Source organism: Ips typographus, linkage group LG1, assembly GCF_016097725.1.
Source record: "Ips typographus isolate SLU linkage group LG1, UJ_Ityp_2.0, whole genome shotgun sequence".
NCBI classification, from domain to species: Eukaryota; Metazoa; Arthropoda; class Insecta; order Coleoptera; family Curculionidae; genus Ips; species Ips typographus.
Window position 1 is genome coordinate 1668944 of NC_138422.1, and position 23768 is coordinate 1692711.

The 23768-nt window shown below is 37.0% G+C and overlaps 2 protein-coding genes and 1 long non-coding RNA gene across 14 annotated transcripts in view; 2 read left to right on the plus strand and 1 right to left on the minus strand.

Moving 5' to 3' along the window:
* The window catches only part of RapGAP1 (Rap GTPase activating protein 1), a 159435-nt gene extending 138829 nt beyond the window's left edge, over positions 1-20606 (plus strand). For 8 of the 9 annotated variants that reach the window (XM_081991689.1, XM_081991695.1, XM_081991712.1 and 5 more), the window contains 9 exons: positions 9976-10229; positions 10300-10435; positions 13906-14127; positions 14183-14661; positions 16330-16543; positions 17895-18122; positions 18182-18384; positions 18443-18632; positions 19250-20606. In XM_081991689.1, the coding sequence (XP_081847815.1) occupies positions 9976-10229; positions 10300-10435; positions 13906-14127; positions 14183-14661; positions 16330-16543; positions 17895-18122; positions 18182-18384; positions 18443-18632; positions 19250-19360 (2037 nt within the window). In that variant the 3' untranslated portion in view covers positions 19361-20606. Of the gene's footprint in view, positions 1-2894; positions 3095-9975; positions 10230-10299; positions 10436-13905; positions 14128-14182; positions 14662-16329; positions 16544-17894; positions 18123-18181; positions 18385-18442; positions 18633-19249 lie in introns of those variants that run through there. The other variant, XM_081991724.1, reaches the window with a different exon arrangement.
* LOC145737902 (uncharacterized) overlaps positions 181-23768 on the minus strand; it is a 35664-nt gene continuing 12076 nt past the window's right edge. For 2 of the 4 annotated variants that reach the window (XR_014180523.1, XR_014180522.1), the window contains 2 exons: positions 13173-13383; positions 181-685 (listed from right to left, as the gene is read on the minus strand). This is a non-coding gene — a long non-coding RNA (uncharacterized LOC145737902). Of the gene's footprint in view, positions 686-12959; positions 13384-23768 lie in introns of those variants that run through there. The other 2 variants (XR_014180525.1, XR_014180524.1) reach the window with 2 other exon arrangements.
* spen (spen family transcriptional repressor split ends) overlaps positions 22508-23768 on the plus strand; it is a 92722-nt gene continuing 91461 nt past the window's right edge. Inside the window, exons 1-2 of the mRNA XM_081991332.1 lie at positions 22508-22683; positions 22971-23524. Of these exons, the coding sequence (XP_081847458.1) occupies positions 23505-23524 (20 nt within the window). The 5' untranslated portion in view covers positions 22508-22683; positions 22971-23504. The remainder of the gene's footprint in view (positions 22684-22970; positions 23525-23768) is intronic.

A 23768-nucleotide genomic window follows, 5' to 3' on the forward strand; every position in this document is an offset into this window, starting at 1 on the left:
GCCTTTCTGAGTTTTTGACAGGATAATATTCCTATATCTACCCTTAGTCGATTTAGTGAAAAAAACCCCCAGCAACGGTCGATGTTCAACCCTTAAAAAATGTTTAAACAAAATACTTGGTTTATTTTTCTTACGATTTCCCATTTCATTAACACTTAATCCTAGAATGATGCACAATAATTACTTAGTAATTACTATAATACATTTTTAATTATTTAACTGTATTTTATATTTCTACAGTAGTTATAGCAAGAGCAGGCTAGACGGGAGAACAAACGGTAGAAAGCGTAAAGTGAATACGCGCGACCACTGGTGGAAAAACGAACTGCCGATTTCGTTGCCGAGAATCGTTGCTAACATGTCTCCGGTTAATTGTTGGATATTTGTTTACGATATAACGAGGTTATGGGAGAGCTTTTTGTATTTTAAAAGAAGGGTTTTGCGCAAAACTCTGCTGATAGCACGACTAAGGAATTAAGTATTTGCGTGGGAAAACTGTTCTCGTCGAAATAGGCCATTGTTTCGATCTCTCGCATAAATAACGTTGGCCGTTTCGCAATTTCTGCCTTCGTTGTTTGCAGCTTTGACGTCCACCAGCCTCGAGAAAAATAATGCAGCAGCTACGACGCCGTCTTCTCTCCACTTTTACGGTTTCCACAGACCTGTCGGCGCTACTCGAACTCCTCTAAAATTAACAACACGACAAATAAATGATGACACAACCGGACGTGGAAAGTTATTGCTCTTCAATTTAATGGACCGCAGTTTACGCGGTGATGGAAAACGCAACCTGTCTAAAAGGAAACGCGATAACGTCGCTACCACGACTTCTCAAAAGTGCCGCGTTTTTATCGCGCTGGAGTTGGTCGCTTTTACTGGGTAAATAACTCACCCACTCACGCTATTGTGCGTAGTTTTCCCACTTTTGCCCATATTGTTCGGTTTATTTTGTTTCGCCCCAGTTTTCGACAAATAAACCGGAGGCCCGTTGACAGCTTGAATTGTGGGCCATTTAAAATAAAAAATGTCTTGTTATGAATTTGCTTTAGTGCGTTTTTAGCGAATATATGAATGCAGAATGTCGAGAATGATAATATGTAAATCTCCAATAGAGTTTCGGCTAGTTTACAACATGTGTGGAAGTTGAAGCGTTTTTTTTTCCAAATCTTGTTTTGATTATTTTAGAGATTGTTCATGTCCTAATCAAGTATTTTGTTCAATAAAAGAAGAATAAGAATTGCTACAGCAAACAATAAAACTTTAAAAGGAAATTTTAAAAAATAGGAAAACTTTTTATCAATAACACAATAAGTTATTACTTACAGTTCTTTAAACAATCTGCTTTAGGAAGAAAGAGGGTCATAGTAGTGTTACGGTTTGGGCCTACTATGCTCGATGCTTCCGAACGAGCACTCGATTCGGGATGGAATCAAAGCGCCGCAATATCTGGCCGGGCGCGTGTTAAAGTAGGCCACAGTTAGGAAGCGACACCTGGAAGCATCTCTGATATTCGAGGCAAATCGCGAAGCGTTTTGCGGTCATTCTAGAACGTGGTTTGCGAATATAAAAGAAACGGTTTCAGACGGCGGGAGTAGTGAATTTGGGAACGCGGTAAAGGTTAAATAGTAAAATAATTGTGGAATTGTAGTAGTGTTTTTAGTAGCTGAATTAATTATTTAACGGAGGGTTTTGAAGTGTAAATAAATTTATTAATTGTTGAGTTAAACTGACTTTGTGTAAACCCACGGGAAAATCGTAACAATAGTGTCTTGACTCTTACTTCTCTTGGCTGCTCTTTATTTATTGAGTTACTGAACAGAGAGTTGGTAACCGAGAATAGTACGAGAGTAATTATCATTAATTTAATACGGTTAACAGAGTATTTAAATCATATTTTGGAAACTTTACTAACTTCTTATTCTGTTATTTCCTGTTAGCGTTAATTACCATATGCAACCACGCCTCTCAATATCCTGAATAAAATCAAAACCAAATTTTCTCTAACATTTATCATTCGTATAAATAAAAATTTAGTCGATCTACAGCTTGTTTGGTCGTGAATAAATATGAATGACTTGATTGTGCATACATGATAACTTATTCAATTTAATAATAAAAAAATCGATACAAAGACAATATTTATTTTTGCTCCAAATTTTTTTTCGTAATTTGATTGGAAACTTTGTATGAAACTTAAATCTGACATCAACTATACATTTTCATAGCAAATTGTAATGAAACATTGTCTTAAAAACTACTTTCTATGCCACCTGCACATTACAATTTTGTTTCTACTAAAAGTGAAGACACTTAAATGAATACTTGTTAATCTTAATTTCCAGTTTGTGTTGTCAGAATGATTGACTTTCCAATTAACATATTAAAACTCGAATACACTCTCTCAAATAGGATTGACCAATTAAGACTATTCGAATATTGCGACTAGCCTGACACTCCGAACAACCAATTTCATTAAAACCTTTTCCGTTAAATTGATCGACAAACATTTTTGTTATTTGCCTTCGAATAATCATTTACGTCCATTTTCAGTACAAAGTTCCCATCGACACAAATATTTGCGCTTATAAATTACATCTGGCAAATTGAGTTACAATGATACAAATTAGCAACTCTTTGCTGTTAAATCTAGTGGATTCAGTTTATTGAACGTTTTATTATCAAAAACCATTTTTTGCGTATAGCACGGGATATTTAAATTAATAAAATACCGAACTGATATTGATTGGGCTCCTTTGATAACGGGTTATCCCGGTCTGTATCTATAAAAAGAGTCGGGAATCCTTGTCCGCTAGTTATCGTCCAGCGGCTAATGGCCAATCAAATTGACGTAACGATCTGAGTACATAAATAGGACGTTGTTTAGCGCGTTTTTGGTAGTCTTTATGTTAGATCGTGTTTGGACGGAAGATGTTTTAAGTGTCTCGTTCACAAAAAGTCTGTGTGCGTGTGTGTTTAGGTTCTTTAGGGACAAATTCGTGTCAATACTTAGGTCATATGTAAACACTAGAAAATGTTGAGAGGCAAAAGTTTCGACACCTTTTTGGACGACTTCCGGATCAAATCCAAGAAAAGGGTGAGGTGGTTTGTTTAGGGTTGTCTTGCTCATTTTGTTGTGATGGTTTTAATTTATGGACGACCGTAATTCTCTTCCAACCTCGTTTCGCGCTCGTAAATCAATTAATGATGATATAAAATCGCCAATTAAATTTCTCCATATGTGTGTCTGCGCGGCTAACCTAATTTAAGTTAAACAAACGCGACCTATTAAAAGCTAATAGATTAATTAAATCAGTATTTGATTAACACAGCAAAACATATGGGCTTTTACTACTCATTCAATAAATTATAATTTGGAATTACGAGTTTTATTAGGACGGAGGAAACTGTCCAACTCGAGGTAATAAATCTACTCATCTAATTCAGATATTTAATGACTAACTGATTAATGAATTCGTATGCTGAGTAGGATAATAGAGTATTTTAGAATGTGCACCGCAACATGCAGTTTTCGATTTTTTTGCAACGTCGGCTGTTCGTTCACGTATAATAACGAGAACGTACCCCATTATCCTAGATATATGCGAGTGTTACTAATGATGTTCAATTAAAATTCGAGTTCGAAATGATGGTTATTGATGGTATTCCAGCTACTGTGGCTTGCGCGTTTAAACACAGGTGTCGATTGTTCGACTAAGTAACCTGAAAATTATGTGTGGAAATAATGATGTATGGAAGAAAAGAGAAACTCGTACACGATCTTCATAAAAAATGACTGAAGCTAAAGCAAGAAGATTAAACAAACTAAATTTAGTAAAGAGAGAGTTTGAGAAGAAAAAACTGAAAGGAAGGCAAAGTGAAATAAATTCGAAAACCCAAAAAAATGGAGAAAATTAAAAAAAAACCTTAAGGGTCAAGTTGAAAATTGATAAAAAAAAACGTCAATCAATCTGTTTTGCATATCGACGGTGATGCTAATGGATTAATAGCGGATAATGGATACTGACGTATTTAATAAGGCCACTTTAGGCTCTACCTAGGCGGTTATGATTTGACTGTGACAGGACACGTGCAAAATATCACAGTCAAATTAAAACCTAGCTTAAGATGACCTTAAATATGTTGGTGCAAAAGTTCACATGTAGAGTATTTGCAAAAATCACAGCAGTGTTGGTACTTTGTGATTGATCAAGAAAAAGCTGCTTTTTTGACTTGACAAGCAAGTTAGTGTGAAAGTGATTTTTCTAGTAACAACTAATAAGATTTTAAATGACAAGTTTTATAACGTTAGCAAATTAATAGATTGTGACTATAGAAAGATGTAAATTAATGATAAATTCCCTTGTGAAGTATGTGGGTAAATCATCAGTGTTGGTAGTTTGTACACTTGTTGTTAGATTTTTTGTAACATTTCCAATATTTCTACTGTCAATTTAAATCATTATTACACTTCCTGCAAAATTTATAGAATTCTTGCAACATTTCCAGTCTTCCTAAACTATTTTAAGATATTTCAAAACGTTATGAAGACTTTTCTGCAACATTTTAAAACTGTCTGCAACATTTCTCAATTTTTTGCTACATTTCCTGTCTTTCTATAAAATTTCTAGACTTTCTAAAACATTTGAAAATATGGTGTAACATTTATAGACTTTTGGTAACATTTACAGTATTTCTACAACATTTTATGTCAATTCAAATCATCACACTTCCTGCAAAATGTTTACTACAGTTTTTGCAACATTTTCAGTCTTTGTGAACTATTTTAAGATATTTCAAAACGTTATTAAGACTTTTCTGCAACATTTCTCGATTTTTTGCTACATTTCCTGTCTTTCTATAAAATTTCTAGACTTTCTAAGACATTTTAAAATATGGTGCCACATTTATAGACTTTTTGTAACATTTACAGTATTTCTACAACATTTTATGACAATTCAAATCATTATTACACTTCCTGCAAAATGTTTACAGTTTTTGCAACATTTTCAGTATTTGTGAACCATTTTAGGATATTTCAAAACGTTATTAAGACTTTTCTGCAACATTTTAAAACTGTCTGCAACATTTCTCAATTTTTTGCTACATTTCCTGTCTTTCTATAAAATTTCTAGACTTTCTAAAACATTTGAAAATATGGTGTAACATTTATAGACTTTTTGTAACACCTAACCGGGGTAATAATTTCTTAAGATGACTTCTTCAAATATTAGCTTAACTTCCTAAACTAAATCTTCGCATTTTATATGGAAGTTTGAGGATTCGTGAGAAAGCTTTGTTAATTTACCCAACATGTCGATCTGGAAAACAAATTTTTTAAAAACAATCTTAAGGAATGCCAAAAGTCCAACCTTTTTTATGTCGTACAGAAAGACTGATTGTTTGTCAGTATTTCACCAAAAAACCGTAATTTTGCGTTTTTACCAATAAGACAAAAATGTTCTCAGCTGATTTGAATTTGTCAATGCTGCATATTTTGGCCAGACTCATTTTCTGTCCTAAGAGGGATTCATCTTGTCTCATTAACGAAAATAACCTTGTAAGTTTCCAATATCCTTCCTGACAGTTTTGTCTCAAGTGATTGATTTCCAGGAGTCGTCCTGGAGATAACTTTTCTCCCTGTAACCAGTTTTTCTTTCCTAAAGTACTAACAGAATCACAATGTAAAACTTCGGTCCAGTATAAAACGGAATAATAATTGTTTTTATGCCTCTAAACAAATGAGAATGACAATACAAAAACTAGAACCGAATGATGATGGACGTTCCGTAAAATGCAATTTCAATGTTGCGTTGGTTTTCATTATCCCCGTGCCACACTTTCCAATTAACATCCCGCAACAATTATGGATGGGAACATTCCATGAGTCACTGCTAAAAGTAAACTTACAAGCCGATATCGAAACTAGCCAACTATTCCCATTAGGGTCCAAGGACTATGGGAGGGTGTGATCCACGCACGCGATATCCACACGTGAACATGCAAATTCAAGCTTTATTACGTAAAGGCATCCCGGAAAAAATCCTTAAAAGGCAACTGGAAATCCATTAATCTTGTTTTTATTCTCCTAATTTATTTTGGAGGGTTGATTTTCGGTACCTATCTAGAGCTTATAGGTTAGAAGATGCTTTCAGCTTAAAAGGCTTTTTTCCTCGTTCGAGGATGTAGTAACAATATGATGGGATTTTGTTAAGACGTTGCCGTATCTGTAAAGCCGTCATCAAGCGGTTACGTTGCTGTTTTATTGAACGTGTATTATAGTGCCATATGGAAAGCGTGAATGCATTTTCTTCCTGCATACAAATTTCCCAATTTATTAGTTGTGTGAGGTCACGTGCTTGTCCGTACGGGAAAAAAGTCTAATTAGGGAAGGTTTTCGTGCAACGGAATATCGAGAATGTGTTCCTGATTTATCGGTTAAAATTTCGAACAAAACTGCATCACGCTATTGCCGGCCGTTTAATCGATTCATAACGGCGCTCGTCCAGAAAATACTGTGGAACATGCAATCGTTGGCGACTTGCCGTCTGGATATGCAAATAAACGCAGTCGAAGGTCGTCAAGTTGAAGAACCTCGCGTAATTAATCCGCCACTGAACTAGATTACGGTGAAACTCGCCATCAATCATTTCAACCACAACTTTAATTGGCAGTTTCCAATCTTCATTGTTTCTCGGACAACACACAATTCATTCGTTTACGTGTGTTTTCAAATGTTCAATGAATTGTCTGGTGTGTGAACTATGTCGTGAAACTCTCACAAATTACCCGGTTAATTGCCAAGGCAATTAGTTTCGATATATCTCGTTAGCGTTAATAGAAATGCATTTATGCGCTTATCGTGGAATAAACTGATTTGAAAGCTTTTTATTCGTTAAAGAACACGAGACGGCAGTGTTGAGTTTTTTTTACTAATCCAACCACTAATCTGGAAGCTCTGACGAGAACAAAACGTATGCAAACTACAAGAAACGAAATTAATTCCGCGATCCGGAACGGTTTCGTTCTCCAGCAGGCGAAACCGCCACCACGGGCTAAACGAAACTTTCGGTCCGGGACTAAAACACGCGACATTATGGATACAGCGGTTAATTTGCCTGTTTCACTCCGGTCCTTTTAATTTCGGTCCTGTGGAAATTTGATTTCAGTTCATTTTCCACTCTATAAATCTGGCGGTTGGGAATTAATGTTGATTTATGAACAAGAATAAATCTGTTTGGTCCGCATAGACCAGTTTGTTTCATGCTAAGTGAATATTGTTTGATTTAGACAACGATAGGTGATTCAGAAGAACTCACTGTGAAGGTTCCCCCTGCATTTTAGTTGCCCACCAGCCCACCACCTTTTACTACCTTCACTCCACTGCGCTTTTTGTTTCCTTTTAACCAGCTCCTCCATATTATGGGTTTTTCTATCAAACTTGAATACATTCTAAATGGAATTGCACTATCTACCAATAAAAATTGTTCAATCAAACTTCCTTACTGTTCTCGCGGAGTGAGTTTACCCGTGCGTCACGAAGGCTACGTCATTTATAATAATCATGTGAATCAAATCAAGTTTTCGTCAACAAAACTGTTGTGTTCATATTATAGAAAAGGGTGTGTCTAAAGCTTCGTCACGTTTAAAATTTTGCGTGTATTGTCAGTCAGAAAGTAGAGATCTTTGGCTGCAAATTTGCACTAAAACAACCTTATACCAAAGCAAATCAAAAATATCTTGACCGAAATAACATTTTTTATTTATGAGAAGTCTCCGTTTGGATCATAGAATTCCGTCTAAATTTGAAACCTAATTTATTTACCAAAATTCGCAGAGATGTATCACCAATATGTAGTATTTCTTTAACTTTAAGCTCTTGATTTAGGTTCTGGATGGTTACATGTTTCTCTAAAATAAATACAACAAATTAAAAATTCAATAAGACATTCTGAGTGATGCTGTAGTATCTCATAACTCATTTTCAGGTTGCAATCCACTTATTTTATTTTAAACCCGTTGGAAAACATTTTAGACGCTTATTTTATTTTTTCTATGACTTTATTAATAATATGTTTGAACAAATTTTTATGAAAAATCTATAATGCAACCCAAAAATCTCAGTCTCTGGAAACAATGAAATGTTAATAGATGTTTCTTACAAAAGTAGATATATTTTGCTATTATTAACATACTATCGTTGTACATATCATATAATGTATTTCGAACATCCATTTTAATGCTTTCAGATAAATTAGTGGTTTTGGCCCGTCGATAACGTCTCGATTTAGGTTTTCTAAGTGAGGAAATCATAAGATTACTTGCTTGCTTTTCCCGAATCGATTAAACAGTTTTGCGGAAAATTTTCAAAGCAGCTACAACTTTCTAGTATCAAAAAAAATACATCAGTAAGAATATGTAAGGTCTTAAAATATCTTATTTTCTTCCTGAACGGATGATAAAGCTTCTAAAGGTCCTCCATTGGTTTTTTCCAATTCAAAATATTCACAAAGGTTAAGAATTAACTGCTGGGCTTGTCTGTGGAGAATTTTTCCAGGCATTTTCGAAAAAAATACTGTAATAGTAAGTAATACAGAATTTAGGAAAAACCAAATGGTTAAATAAAAACCATAATAGACACTCCCACTTTTTTCCAAAACAGGTTAGTAATTGTGCCAATTTTGGTTAGATCGTGACAGTCGACATAAAAAAAATAAAAATATTAATAATAATATTATGAAAGTACTTACAGAATGTTAAAAGCGTAGAAACAATAGCTCTTAAAAGAACTGTGGTGGTGTGGTTAATAGAAAACTTTATAAATGATTAACAACACAAAGAAACGGAAAAGAATTAATAGTAAACAAATCAAATAAATTTCGATGGTTTTCAAACTGACAATGACTGAAATAGAAGCGCTAATCAGTAAATGTTTTTTTTGGAAGACATTCACTTAGATATTTACCCTTTCTGAAAGTGAACAATAGACAAGGATGAAGTCAATAATGCATGTCTACTTCTAAATCACATGACGCACGGGTAAACTCAGACCGCGAGAACAGTACATGGGCTTTTTCTATCAAACTTGAATAGCTGTTATGCGAAGTAAAGCTCGAATCAGATGAGAAAAGGCCACCGCATCATCAATGACGCAGTTTTTAAAACTATTTCTTTCTCCTTCTACAGTTGCCGTCGCATTAGATATAATCAGAGGCGTCCTATTAAAATATTCCCGAAAATATATTGTTAAGCGGTCAAAAAGCCACTTGGCAACGTAGTACGGTTTTTACTTGGACACAAGTAAAACAGATGCGGCAGCGGCCAGGGACATTTGGACCTTTTTATATGCTTTTACTAGCCGGCACTCTAAACGGTGTTGCCAAGTTTAAAAAAATGTAGTGGCGGACAGGGAGACTTAGGGGTTTAGGTTAGGTTAGGTTCCGTTTTAGTCTGGTGTTTTGGTTGTATTGTTGATGGTCGCAGTTGAAGTTCACATAGTGTTATGAATAAAAAACGTTATTTTGTCAAAATGTCTTTCAAAAAGGTTGGAAAGAAAGGTGTTATCATATACAGCCAAGGCCGTGAAATCGTCAGTAACGTCTTACAATTTATGAAGAAAGAAGCAGAAGGAGTTTCCATTCCTTTGAAAAACTTGTTGTCTTTTATTTTCTTTATTAAAAACGACGAAAATGTTTCATTTTACTGATAAAATAATAGCACGCCACTGACTGGCTGCAACCACTTGGAAAGTAACGAGAGCAGCAATATTTAAAGCGAGACGTACAGAGATCGTGACATCATCGTTTGATGACGCCTGTGGCCTTTTCTTAGCTGATTCGAGCTCTAACTACTGACAATCAATTTAGGGATTACATTCTAAATGGAATTGCACTATCTACCAATAAAAATTGTTTAATCAAACTTCCTTATTAACCAATACTAAAAAAAAGATGTTAAAAATAATTTCTTTTTTTTCAGCCACCAATTCAGCGTCAACTGACCACCGGTTCTATACCAAAAGAAAAGATCATTTCACCGCACCAAGACTCGCAAGAAGATGTGCGACTCGCCCACAACAATAACATTAAAATTTCCCCGGCGGGATCGCCGCATCCCCTGGTTGGTACCACCCCTCCCCTCTCGCCCCAACAACCCCCGCAAGCGCGAAGGATTTTACAGGAGGAATTGTCTAGGGGTTCGCCCTACGCGATGATTCCGGGACCACCTAAAGGGTACGTTAACGACCTGTTTATCTAATTAATCTAAATCGAGCTACAATGTTGGGGGTAAATTTGTTATTAGGTACTGGGTGGATGGCACCGATCACGATGAACAGTTCGATCATCGAGGTTTACCGATCATTCCCCATCAAACGTGGAGGTCCAAGATCGAAACCGATGACACGGCCAAATGCTACCGGCGTTTCTTCGTAGGCAGGGTAAGTGAAGTTTTATCAATGACTTTTTTTTACATATCCACCTGCGTCGTTATGTTGTAACAATTGAAAGCACGAATGGCCGTCGCCGTGTCGCCAGAACAATGACAGGCTCACCCATGGGAGTAGCATACACAACAATAAGACACGACGGGTTCGTAACGTATTTCGCCCACACCGCCCTTAGGTGAAGGCGGGGCAACTCTTTGGGGACGACAGACGCTTCTTTATATTAGATTCTTACGGTCGTGGAATGAAAAATGCGGCAATGTCAAAAATAATCAACTCCGGCGTAGTGTGAGGGTTCTTTCGAGAGCGATATCCGGCCCGCAGGCTAAAAGGACTTAATAAGCGCCCAGGCGCCCATTGTTCCAACCATGAGAATGGGAAACTTCCCACATTCCACAAGAACAATTCCCGATTAGTATTCAGGGATTAATTGCCGTTCGCGATTTTTTAATTGCCCCACCGGCGCGTTAATTTAATCTACTGGCGCTCGAGTCGGTTTTAGAGGTACGTGGTGGGTGCGGAATTGCGGCCATTCTAATTTAGTGACCTACCAGTACGGCTGTATACTGCATTAGATAAATACCTACGCTTATTCGTTTGCAGCTGATTCATGAATCACAACAGGTAGGTGAAAGAGACATAAACTGTGAGCATTAATGCGTTTCTCCCACTTTTTCATCATGTTTATAGCTTCCTGCAATTAATCTCAGTATTCAATTCTAATCCCTATTTTTAAATCTTTTCCGTCTCTGCGAGTGGTTTCTTTATGCTCTTCTGGTACATTTCCAGAAAGGTTTTTTCAAAGTATAAAAAAAGTTTATGGGTCTTGTGAACATTTGGTATCCACGATACTCGGTACTAAATTTGTGTTGCACCTTACAGAGGAAAAATAAAATTTGCGGTAAATCTTTTCTTTCTTCCATGCTGCCAAATGGTCGACATTGAAAACTGGGTAAAAATCCAAATAATGCATGGCAACCTAACCTAACTAGGTTAGTATAGGTTGCAACCAACATCCATTGCCCCACACACCACTTGTAGAAAACACAAGTAAACAAAGGAAAAGGGCGACATCTATGCCGTAACTTTATAATGGAAAATAGAACTAGATGTTTCCACAAATTAATATTTCAAATTTTTTTTGCGTATTACATTATGTCACAGCTCCATCTTCTGAGTTTAGCACAATAACCGCCTCTTTCTCCTTCCAGTAATAATAACTGCATATTCACATTCGTGCAATTATTCTCAGCCTTTTGTTGGCTTTCCTAAACGTTACGAGTTTCACGTCTAACCCTCCATCAAAGAACTTCGAGATGTAACATTCCACCGCAACATCAAACCGTAGAGTATGAAAATTCAATCAAACCGGGGAATATCTCGTACCTACACGTCTGCGAAGGCAGTCGTGCGCGAAACCTAGGCGAAAGATTCATTTTTCTTTTTGCGGACACGGATTTGCCATCCTTCGTCTCAACCGAGTCTTTGATATGAAAATGCCCGACCATTACGAGCAATTTTATTACCCATTTTCATTTGCGAAAAGCCGTGCGACACTATATACTTGTACGCATCCAAATTTTTGTGTTCTGTCCTTCGATTTCCGATAGACTCGTTTTCATTCCAGGTAAATGGGGTTGTTGTCGAAAACTCTAGACCATTATTGTATAAAATTTCCCATCAGCCTAATCCGAGGGATGGGTTTGTCGTTTCGCCGGAACAAATAATAGATTTGTAAGTCGAGGCGACGACGGGTAAAACTTTTGTGTTTGCTTAAGAAATAGAAACGCCAAACGGGCCGAATTCAAGTCGCGTTATCTTTGTTATAGTTTTGGACTAGAATCGCGTTTTCCAACGTAAATCCCTTTTCTCCAGCTCTATTCTACTAAATTCAGACAACTTAAATTAAAATAAAAATTTCATATCAATCTGCGAGTTGCAATAACGATTCATCAGGGGCCCACTAATTTCAAATGTGAATCTGAATTATGCAGTGACAAAACGCGTTATCACTTCTCGATTGGCAGGGATTTGCATACGCGCCAGACAATGTATAACCCGACGATAGCGACGAGGCAGTTACACCAGTCTATTATTGCGCCTACAATTTAATCTCTAATCCATCCATCAGAAGATTGGTAACGTAACCATAACCTGTGCCTAGGCGTGCATTACGCAAATGAGGCAAGCAATCAATGTCCCTTTGTGCTTACGTTGAAAAAAATCCGCGGCGTTTTGTCCGAAAGCGGCTTTGTCGAGTCCTAGATGAGACCACACACGACCTGGGGCTTAACTCTTTAAAGGCGATTTTCAACTTTAATCACTCCCACGATATTTCGTCGCGGATCACCATAAATATTAAGAGATTCGTTGTTTTTTCAGTTTGAATCGGTTCACACCGACACAGATTCAGTCATCATCAAAATGTTATTTTAGATACGTTTGACACTAACAGAAAACTAAGCATTAACAGAGCAGTTCATCATTAGTTCCGCTGAGAGAAAAACTTACATCCCCATGATAACAATTGGTTTACTACCATGAATTAAATAATGAAACTTCTTTTTAGGGTGGCTTTCAGTTCTGGATGTTGGCTATCATGTTGTCTATTGGAATATTGTTAACAGCAGCGCGGAATAGCTCTGAGTGCTTAATTGGTTGAACCACGATCATAAATTGTTCAATCACGATACTCTTCTTCTACCCACCTTTCTAGTTCCATAAAACTCACCTTGGAGGATCTTCTACAAAAGGACATATCGACTCTTACTTGACATTTTTCCTTTCCCATTCTTCTCAGCACTTTCGTATTGGTTATTCTCTCTGTCCAAGATATTCGTCGGATTCTTCGGTACAAGCTAAAAATTCCAAATGCTTCAAGTTAGACCCCATAAAAAAGGATCGAAAACGCGTAGCATTGCAATAGGTGAACTCGACACCCGCTGAAACAAGAAAAGTTACTTAGAAAAATATAGTTTCTTAAAGTTTGAGAGAAAATTGGGAATTTCTCGGTCTTCTGTGTAAAGAATAAATCCAACGATGACAAATCAGGGGAACGTGCCGGCCGTAATAAAATAATAAAAACAAAAACCTAATTACGATTTGCAACACCCACTAGATTTACTCTTGATAATAAGTGAAAGCGTCCTCTCTGTATATAGAAGAAACAACTAAAATTCTCATGGGTGTTTTTACCGTTTTCATGAAAGAAGCTTTGGTTATATTTATAAAATTGGTATGTGAATTTGATCATCGCCGTTACGTATCGCAAAGGACCGATGCTATTTTCATAAGCCGATATCGCGTCGTGGCCGGAAGATCAAAGCAGCTTTTGCGGCTTTTCCGTCCCACTCTTAAATTCCCCATGATATGTGACCGCGCTTTAGTGTACGATGACTGGAATGTACGAAATCCATATTTAGTTCTGGGAACAAGTTAAACCAGCACTTGTTCTTTTTTTGCAGGAGCATTCTAATCTAATCGGGACGGATGAGGTTTTGGGGCCAGTTTTGCTGTCAATCAAAACCGAAAATGTCGCCCAACAAGAGCACACCCGGATACTCTTGAGGCTGAGGACGGCCACCAAGCATGAAATTGTGCCGTCCACGTATCTCGGACCTAATCCGAGTCCTTCGCGGATGGCTAAACTCCTTAACGACGAAGTGAACGTGGATAATTTTCAACCAGTAAACCCAATCATTTAAATGAACTTTTTTCCTTTTCAAACTGAACGTTTTCCAGGTATTACACCCAAAAACCTCACAACTGATAGCCACCTACGACGAACACGTGCTAGTCACCACCTTCAAGTTCGGCGTCCTCTATCAGCAATTCGGACAAACTACAGAAGAAGAGTTGTTTTGTAACAACGTCACGACCCCCGCCTTCGACGACTTTTTGAGTTTGCTGGGGCAACGGATCCAGCTCAAAGACCACAAAGGCTACAGGGGCGGTCTGGACATCCAGAACGGACACACCGGCGACACGGCAGTCTACGAGGTGTTTAAGGAAAGAGAGATTATGTTCCACGTGTCGACGCTGCTCCCATACACGGACAACGATCCGCAACAGCTGCAACGGAAAAGACACATCGGCAACGACATTGTCGCCATAGTATTCCAGGAAGAGAACACCCCGTTCTGTCCCGATATGATTGCGTCACACTTCCTGCACGCTTTCATCGTTGTCCAGGTTTTGGATCCGAATACGTCAAACACACGGTAAGTGTTTATTGTTTATGCTATTTCCTAGCACAATATTTAACTTGAGCGTGCGTTGTTAAATTGCGAAAATAAATTAACGTGAAATCAGCGCAGAAAAAACAAACACCAATCACCTTGTCCCACTGCGGCTCCATCAATTATACGCCGTTGTAAATTTGTGTTCAACGAGCAATGTTGCAAGTTCCTTACGGTAGTTAAGACAAAATGGTTAATTGTAATGAGATGAATGTTTTGTACATGTGTGATGTCTGGCAACATGGCATGGGCGTTGAGACAACCATATAACAAGCACAAGCATTCAATATATGCTGAAGTCTGAGAGTTTTAGTCAAAAACTTGACAATTGTTGTAATTTTCCCACTAATTGGAGAGGAATAAATAATTGTATATGTTAATTGTCTTCCAAAGCGTATGATCTCATCAAACTTGTTATTTTTCTGAAAAAATATGTTTCTTTTGGTCTTTTTACAGGGTAAATTCTACGAATAGCATAAATACTAACATATCCTATTATAAAACAAAAACAATGGATTAAAAGAGATTCGTTAAAACTAGTCTATTCCTAAAAAATAAAATATAACGAACGGCGATGAATTTTGACCCATTTGCCTTCAATAGGAAACAATCGACTTGCTGCTACTAATTTGAGGTGGTAACGTGCTGTGTAGACAATGCATATCAAGGCTCATTGCTTTTTTATTATTCTATAGGACACACGTATGGAAAGGTGTATGTATTATCTGGTTGAAATCTACATATTGATAAGAAAAAGACAGGGCGCGGGCGTTGTGAATTTATTCGAATCGGAAACTAACCTTACCGATGTCATTTCCTTTGATATTGTTTTCTTTAACAACCCACATTTCCTTTTAAATCTGTTAGTGAAATCTTTAATTAATTTATAGGCTAGTCAAACAACCCCAATCGAATAAAATTAACTGAAAAAAGGCAAAAGCAGTAATAATTTGGTTTTCTAAAGCAGAAATAACATCTGTCAAACGAATGTAATTAGTAGTTACTAAAGTAATTACTAGGTTGAACTGAAAAAAAAACGTTAGTAAAAACCACACTTATTTGGTACACCATATAGGAAAAAATCCCATGTCCAATGTAAACATATAAGTAAACATCTCATAAAAGTATTTTAATGGAAGGACAACTTACTTCTTCTGTCCATTTTTTACATGTTTGCTTCCACTTTACTCTGGATAAACTATAGCCACTGTCTGTTTACAATTCCAAAATGGCGTGTACCAGAAAGTTTTCCAACTAAAACAGACGAACAAATCGAGCTAGATTGGGTACATAAAACTGTAACGACGCTAATTCGCAAGCGGGTCATTTTTCTAATCGAATTTCCTACGGAAAACCCTCGACCAAACTTCGATAATTAAAAAGAATCCGTTCGATTTGACGCTTTTTTTTCTTTTCCATCTCGGCGCACAACAAACCGCCGACGATTTTCTTTCACTGTTCCTTCCATTCATTCGGAAAAAAAAAATCCGAGAAATCCTTTGACATTTAAATAAGCGCGAGAACGCATTCTCGCAAGCCGCTATTGATGTTTCGAATTGAAATTTGCGTTTCAAATGGGGTCTTTGTGTGTACTTTTTTTTTGTTTTATTGAGCTCCCTAATTGCGAACTAAGACACGCGCTTATTCCAGATATAAAGTGAGCGTGACGGCCAGGGATGACGTGCCGTTTTTCGGCCCCACTTTACCCACCCCTGCCATTTTCAAGCACAGCGCCGAATTCAAGGAGTTTTTGCTGACCAAACTGATCAACGCCGAAAATGCTTGCTACAAGGCTGAGAAGTTCGCCAAACTGGAACTTAGGACCAGAACGTCTTTGTTACAGTCACTCACCGATGATTTGAAGGTTAGTAGTAATAGTTACACAGACGGGAATAGTTATTATTTACCTAACGAGTGCAAAAAGTGATACTTTTTTGCACGAGACGTAAAGCGCAGAGTTGACTGAACGCAAAAATGAAAGTCTCTGTTTGCAAAGATAATATTCCTCCTTCCACACTCACATGAGTGCGGAAAAACGCACTTTACCGCATTCGAGTAGAAAAACTACGTTCAGTGCTAGGATTCAATCCAACTCGTTGCCTTGCAGACACGAGATAACCATTAGGACATGTCGGATTTCAGGTTGATGTCTCATGTTAACATAGACTTATCCGCTTTAAATCTCGTTGGACGTTAATTGTGATGTAGCAGTTTAATAACAACTGATTGCTTACAAAAACTGGCAATTGGATTTGAGTTGTCTGGAGTTATCGTTTTATAATAAACGGAAATTGTAAACCGGATTATTTGTTTACGCTGTGCAGTCAAATCGTTTTTATAAGTTACGATTTGCCTTAATAAGATAACATTCAATTATTTTGATATTTCTCTCTCTCTGAGAGTTGATTGAGCCGTTGCACCGATCTTCCATAAAACTTAATTACTTTTATTAACAAATATCATTAGGAAGCTTGACCGATCGTTTAAAGGTTACTTTCTTGTGATCGTGTTATATTTCAAGCGGAATTTCAATGTGTATTGAATTATATTTCGTTATCATATTATTGTCGGTCAGAAAATCAAGTAGCAGTATTCAATCAAATGGAAGGAACGTTTCATAAACATAATGATGGCAAAAAGCTAAGTTTGCTATAGAATTGCCCAAATACCATATTATAATGTTGACTGGGAAAACTACTTTGTAACTGAATTCACGGTTTGATTGCCCTACTAACTAGCGAGTTTTGCGGTAAATCCTAATTGACTAGAGTGTTGGTGGCAATAATTGAACCATGTGGCAGCTCCAAAAAGATCGTGAATAGGTTTTAGTATCCAACATAATTTTAACACTGAGATATGTAATAAATATATGATAATGAAAACAGTAAATAACTTGGTCGTCATTATTTATTTAAAATAGCCAACCCGAAGTGGGTTAGAACGTAAAAGAGGACACTTTATAATCAATATAATGATTAAAAACTTTGCCATGGAGAAAGCTCATTGCATTAAGAGTCGTCGTCATATTGTAACCGAGGGAACGAGTTGGAATTTTAAACGTTTTACTAACGAATGCTCAGCGGACTTGAAATTGCTCGATAAAATTGTCATAAGTAACGACATCAGATGGTTTATATTCAAATTTACAATTAAGATAACACATTTTACGGTTTTGTTTTGTTGAAACAAATCAGTTAACGCACGTATTATTGCAGGAAAAAAGTGCAGATTTTCTGGGTGGTACCCAGGCAACTGCCCCAGGGACGCCGAAAAGCGATTCAGGACCAGGATCGCGCTTCTTCGACACAGTGAAGAAGGCCTGGAGCGCGGCCAAAGTGAAAACCAGCCAGAGCGACAACAATCTAGGCCCTGGCAGCCACTTGCACCATGACAAGTTAGGCAAGAAAACTAGTCAGCCGCCCATCTCCGAGTCTACACCTTCTGTAATTAACTTAACGATCGATTAATTATCTGGAGCTCTAATGCGTTTGATTTATTGTAGAGTGGAAGATCCATAAGCAAGTCTTCGATAGTATCCAACTCGAAAAAGTCAGGAGGATCTGGAAGCACGGGAAGCGGCCGATCTTCAACTGCTTCTTCTCCTGATTTGACCGCTCACGCTCCTTCGAGTGCTCGACCAGCTCTCAGCGAGGCCAGTGATGATTCGTCTCTCACGTCCGAGGACTTGGAGCACCTAGCTGGAGGGTAAGTACCAAACTACCATTAAACTCATATGGGCCTAACGCGGAGGTTTTTTGAAAAGGTACGTAGATAGCGACACCGGTTTGGAGTCAATGTCGTCGGCGGAAACGGCCGCAAAAGCTTGCAGCCATTGCCAAGATCGTCCAGAAAGCGGGTCGGCAGGTGGAAAAGGAACTTCGCAACAGGACGCTCTCGCTCAAGAAGTTACCAGACTGAAGTGCGACAAGTTGGATTTGCTCCGACAGAATGTGGTAAGTTTTCTTGCTATCTATCCTAAAGTTCTCATAGTTCTTCAGTTCTCAAGAATTTCTAAAAACTGTGCTTATGAGTGTTGATATTTTCTTTACAATCTCATGCCATTAGTGTACTTCTTAATTAACCTCTTCGGCCTGTAAAACCAGAGATATTTTGCCTGTCGAGACAGACTTGGGATCCAAGATGGCTACTAGTTGATAAGAGATTTCATCTGTCAGCAACTTTTCATACTTATGCTGCTTTTGAGGCAATTCTGCAGACAGATTCTTAAATTTTTTCGAAAACATTCTTTTTACGGTTTCTCCACGTTTTGCCGTTCTGTTGCATCAGATTCAAAATTTTCATTACTTTTGACACTTGACAAAGGTACTTGACTTGCGAAGCGACCAAGATGCCGAGCGACTCAGCGGCAAGCGGTGCCGCTAATGTTTATTTATATGCAAAGTTAATTGCTATATTGGTGTAAGTACCTACGGTAAGCCGTTGACGTTTATCGTAGGTATATTTTAGTTTTGTGTATCACACATCTGCAAAGCTGATGGAGCTTAATTTGTAATTAATTAAGCTAAACATTCCGCGCAAATTTAAAATCTATACTATATATCTATTTCAGAGTTGTCAGCGAGACATCAAGCGGCTACGCGAAAAGGAACTAATCCTGCAAGGCGAACTGGCTCAGGCACATAAAGAAATCATGCGGCTCAGAGAGCTCCTGAAGGATTAAAAAGCGATGAGACCTCACAGCACACTGCAATTTGCTGGGTCGGAAAATGGAGGAATTATAGCTTTAAGTTCGTTTATAAGTCAACAATAACAAATACCTGATTTTTTTAGTTTTATAAACACTACAAACATCTCTTGTTTATCCTGCCTTTTTCCGAGTTTTTTTCAAATTTGATTTTTTTTTTGTCAATCAAACGATAATCATACCACTACTAATAACGAGTGTTTAATGAAATTAACTAGCTTAGCGCCTTATCATACATGCATAGTCGTCAATGTATAATGCACCACTTTCTGCAAGCAAGTCTTGCAACATCACTATCCAACCTAAATGTGCAACCTTCTATAATAATAATTAACATTATTATTTTGTGTTTATTTTTTTTGTTTGTGATATTTTTCCTTTAAAAACTTTTGTGGAATTTAGTTTTAGTTTATTAGTATTTATTATTAATTTGTTTGTACTTGCGCCGTTTTAAGTTAAAACGGTAAAGTACGAGTTGTGTAAATTACAAACTATTACCAATACGTTATTTATACCAAAGTAACATTCCCCAAAAATGATTTTTTTCTCAGAAAAATATATTATTTACTTAGCTTGTACTGTGTAAATAACAGCAAAGTATTTATTAGCTTTTAAGTTTATCCAACTGAGTATTCAGTTTGTGCATATACGTTTTGTTCATAAAATAAGTTTTCTTTTGTACAATTTGCAATATACGTATTAACTAGATAGTATTTTTACGTTCGCTCACACAGCGTCCTCTGTATATGATAATTTACTTAATACGTTTGTACATATGCTATTTCTGTTTGTTTTCACCTAACCGTAGGTATACAATACGTTTAAAACTCAGATAATCTATATAACTAAAGGCCTTTTTCTAAAAAAAATGTAGGTGAAATTCTATTCTGTTGATTCTTCAAATATTTAGGAAAAACAAGTTATATATTTGGATGTGTAGTTTTAATGTTTAAGCGACGCACTGACTCAAATTTATTACTACTTTCTATGACTAACTTTACTTTTAACTGTAGTCGAAAACCATTTAGGAACACTGAAGTAGTATTTGCAAACAAACTCAACAAGGTATAGTTTCTAAATGTGTCCTACAATTTAGAATCAAACCCTACCATGTAAGGGTATCTCTTTACAAGCTTTCTTTATTTCTAACTCGGTTTTTCTTACCCTCAAAACTTATTTCCATGATTACCGCAGAAATCAAAATAAAATATATTAATGTGAATGAAGTGGTTTTAATTTCTACACATACCTGATAGTTTATTATTATTTAGTAAGCAATTGTAGAAAGAGTTATTTACTTGTTTGATTTTTTATCAAGAGCACAGAAGTGGAGGAAGGCGATTTAGTTTTCTTGACAATTGACGAATGTACCAAGTGTTTACTTGGAATGGGAAAATGACAGTTTTAAGCACATTTTTGGAATCCTCATTAAATTTCCTATCCAATGACAAAAAAAAACACTAAAAAATGAGGTACAGTCAGAGTGAAAAGCAGTGTCAAAGTTTGGAAGGACAGTCAGTGACAAAATCACTTGTAAAACCCACTTGGAATGGGAAAATGACAGTTTTAAGCACAATTTTGGAATCCTTATTAAATTTCCTATCCAATGACAAAAAAAAAACACTAAAAAATCAGGTACAGTCAGAGAGAAAAGCAGTGTCAAAGTTTGGAAGGACAGTCAGTGACAAAATCACTTGTAAAACCCACTTGGAATGGGAAAATGACAGTTTTAAGCACAATTTTGGAATCCTCATTAAATTTCCTATCTAGTGACATAAAAAACACTAAAAAATCAGGTACAGTCAGAGAGAAAAGCAGTGTCAAAGTTTGGAAGGACAGTCAGTGACAAAATCACTTGTAAAACCCACTTGGAATGGGAAAGTGACAGTTTTAAGCACAATTTTGGAATCCTTATTAAATTTCCTATCTAGGTAACATAAAAAAAAAACTAAAAAATCAGTTACAGTCAGAGAGAAAAGCAGTGTCAAAGTTTGGAAGGACAGTCAGTGACAAAATCACTTGTAAAACCCACTTGGAATGGGAAAATGACAGTTTTAAGCACAATTTTGGAATCCTTATTAAATTTCCTATCCAATGACAAAAAAAAACACTAAAAAATCAGGTACAGTCAGAGAGAAAAGCAGTGTCAAAGTTTGGAAGGACAGTCAGTGACAAAATCACTTGTAAAACCTACTTGGAATGGGAAAATGACAGTTTTAAGCACAATTTTGGAATCCTCATTAAATTTCCTATCTAGTGACATAAAAAACACTAAAAAATCAGGTACAGTCAGAGAGAAAAGCAGTGTCAAAGTTTGGAAGGACAGTCAGTGACAAAATCACTTGTAAAACCCACTTGGAATGGGAAAATGACAGTTTTAAGCACAATTCTGGAATCCTCATTAAATTTTCTATCTAGTGACATAAAAAACACTAAAAAATCAGGTACAGTCAGAGAGAAAAGCAGTGTCAAAGTTTGAAAAGACAGTCAGTGACAAAATCACTTGTAAAACCCACTTGGAATGGGAAAGTGACAGTTTTAAACACAATTTTGGAATCCTCATTAATTTTCCTATCCAATGACAAAAAAAACCCTAAAAAATCAGGTACAGTCAGAGAGAAAAGCAGTGTCAAAATTTGAAAGGACCGTCAGTGAGTCCAAGAGCAACTAAATTTTACCTCCTCGCGTTTCTGTTCTCCTGATAATATGCTGAAATAATTGAAAGGACAAAAGAAAAAAAGGTGACAAAGTTTCTTGGAGAGAGATACAAAATATTACGTGGTGTAAGCTAGGGATGCATACTATCTCCTGTAATTTTCAATCCGTACTCGAAATACTTCTTCAGAGAAGCAAGGTATTAAAGCAGGACTCCGGCTAAATGAAGAAGGATTCGATTAAATAACATAAGGAATGCAGATGATACATTTTTGCATAAGGGTCCTTTACAATTCCTAATAGACAGGGATGCATTAAACAGTCGAGAATCTGGCCTGGAAATAAACACCAACCAAACAAAGTTGATGTAAACGGTTAGTAAACGAATCCAGTTACAGACGTAGTGTCACAAGTGGAGCTGGGTAGTGCATGTTGCACCCCAGAATAGTGAAAAATGGATCAATCAGGATTGTACTTTGACGACCCAGAGAAACAACGTGGTGGGCCACAAAGGCACCGGATAGATGATATCAAGGAAGAAGCAGATGGAAGCTAGTTCCGGATGGGTCCTATGTCCAAAAACGGATGGAAGAAGGCTGAAGAAAAAGAAGAAGAAAACGTCAAATTTTTTGGCGCTGTGACAGGTATTCAAAACTTCAAGCATCAACCAAAAATTTCGTTTTTGTTCTCGGGTTATAGGCCAAAAACATTCTTGATGTATTAAGGCTCAGTACTGGGCTTACTTAACTTTATTCTAAGGATAATATATCTATGAAAACCGTGAAATCAGACGCTGCTATTGGTCAATTCCGTCATTTCTATAGAAATTATCCTAAGAATAAATTTATTCGGAGGTGAAAGTACCGGTCCTTATTGGCATAACCATATTTATGTTTATTTAGAAATTATAAAGTATCCACTTTTGTTCCAGGTTCCAGCATTTTCGTGCAACATGCAAAAAAACTTGAACTCAAGCATCCTACACCTTTCAAGATGCCATCTGCCCTATTACCTCAAAAACCTTTCAGAATTTAAAAGAAACCTGCCTACAACCAATGAAATCTACAAACATTTGAATCGAACCAAAACTAAGAAGTTTAATACGGTTAACAGATGGCGTTACGGTCAATCCGAGGAACGCTCACTACAAAGTCATGGAATAATCGATACTTGCTGCTGGGTCTTGGGACTGAGTGTTTGTCTAGTGACTTCGATCGTAAAATCAACATCTCTAGTGCACTACGTGCGCTGCGGGACAACCAATATGGCGGCCGCGACCTACGTCGATCGTAAAAAGGGTGGGAGCGTTAAAACGTTTCTAGGCCGCATGCCGCATGGAAACAACGGAAAAGGCAAACTTCGGCCATTTTGAATCCGAACGTGGCACTGAGCGCAACGCTGACGGTCCTTTTGCCCGGATTACAGTGACTTTTAAAGGATTAACGTCCGTTCTCTTAAGAAACCAATGGATTGTTTTAGTTTTGGGTTAGTAGTATGGTAGGAGATCCGGTTTGTTTAATTTTTTCTCAAAAAAAAATGTAAACTAAAAAACATGGGTAGAAAGAGATTTAATTACAAGCCTATTTTGAACAAAGAGAGAAACTCGGCGATTTCTCGATGCGTACACGTGAAAGTTGCCTCAAAAAAGTGGCTCAAACCGTATTGGGTCAATCATTGATGCAATTTATACCTTAAAAAGTACTGACGTTTAAAGATAAATGGTACCATC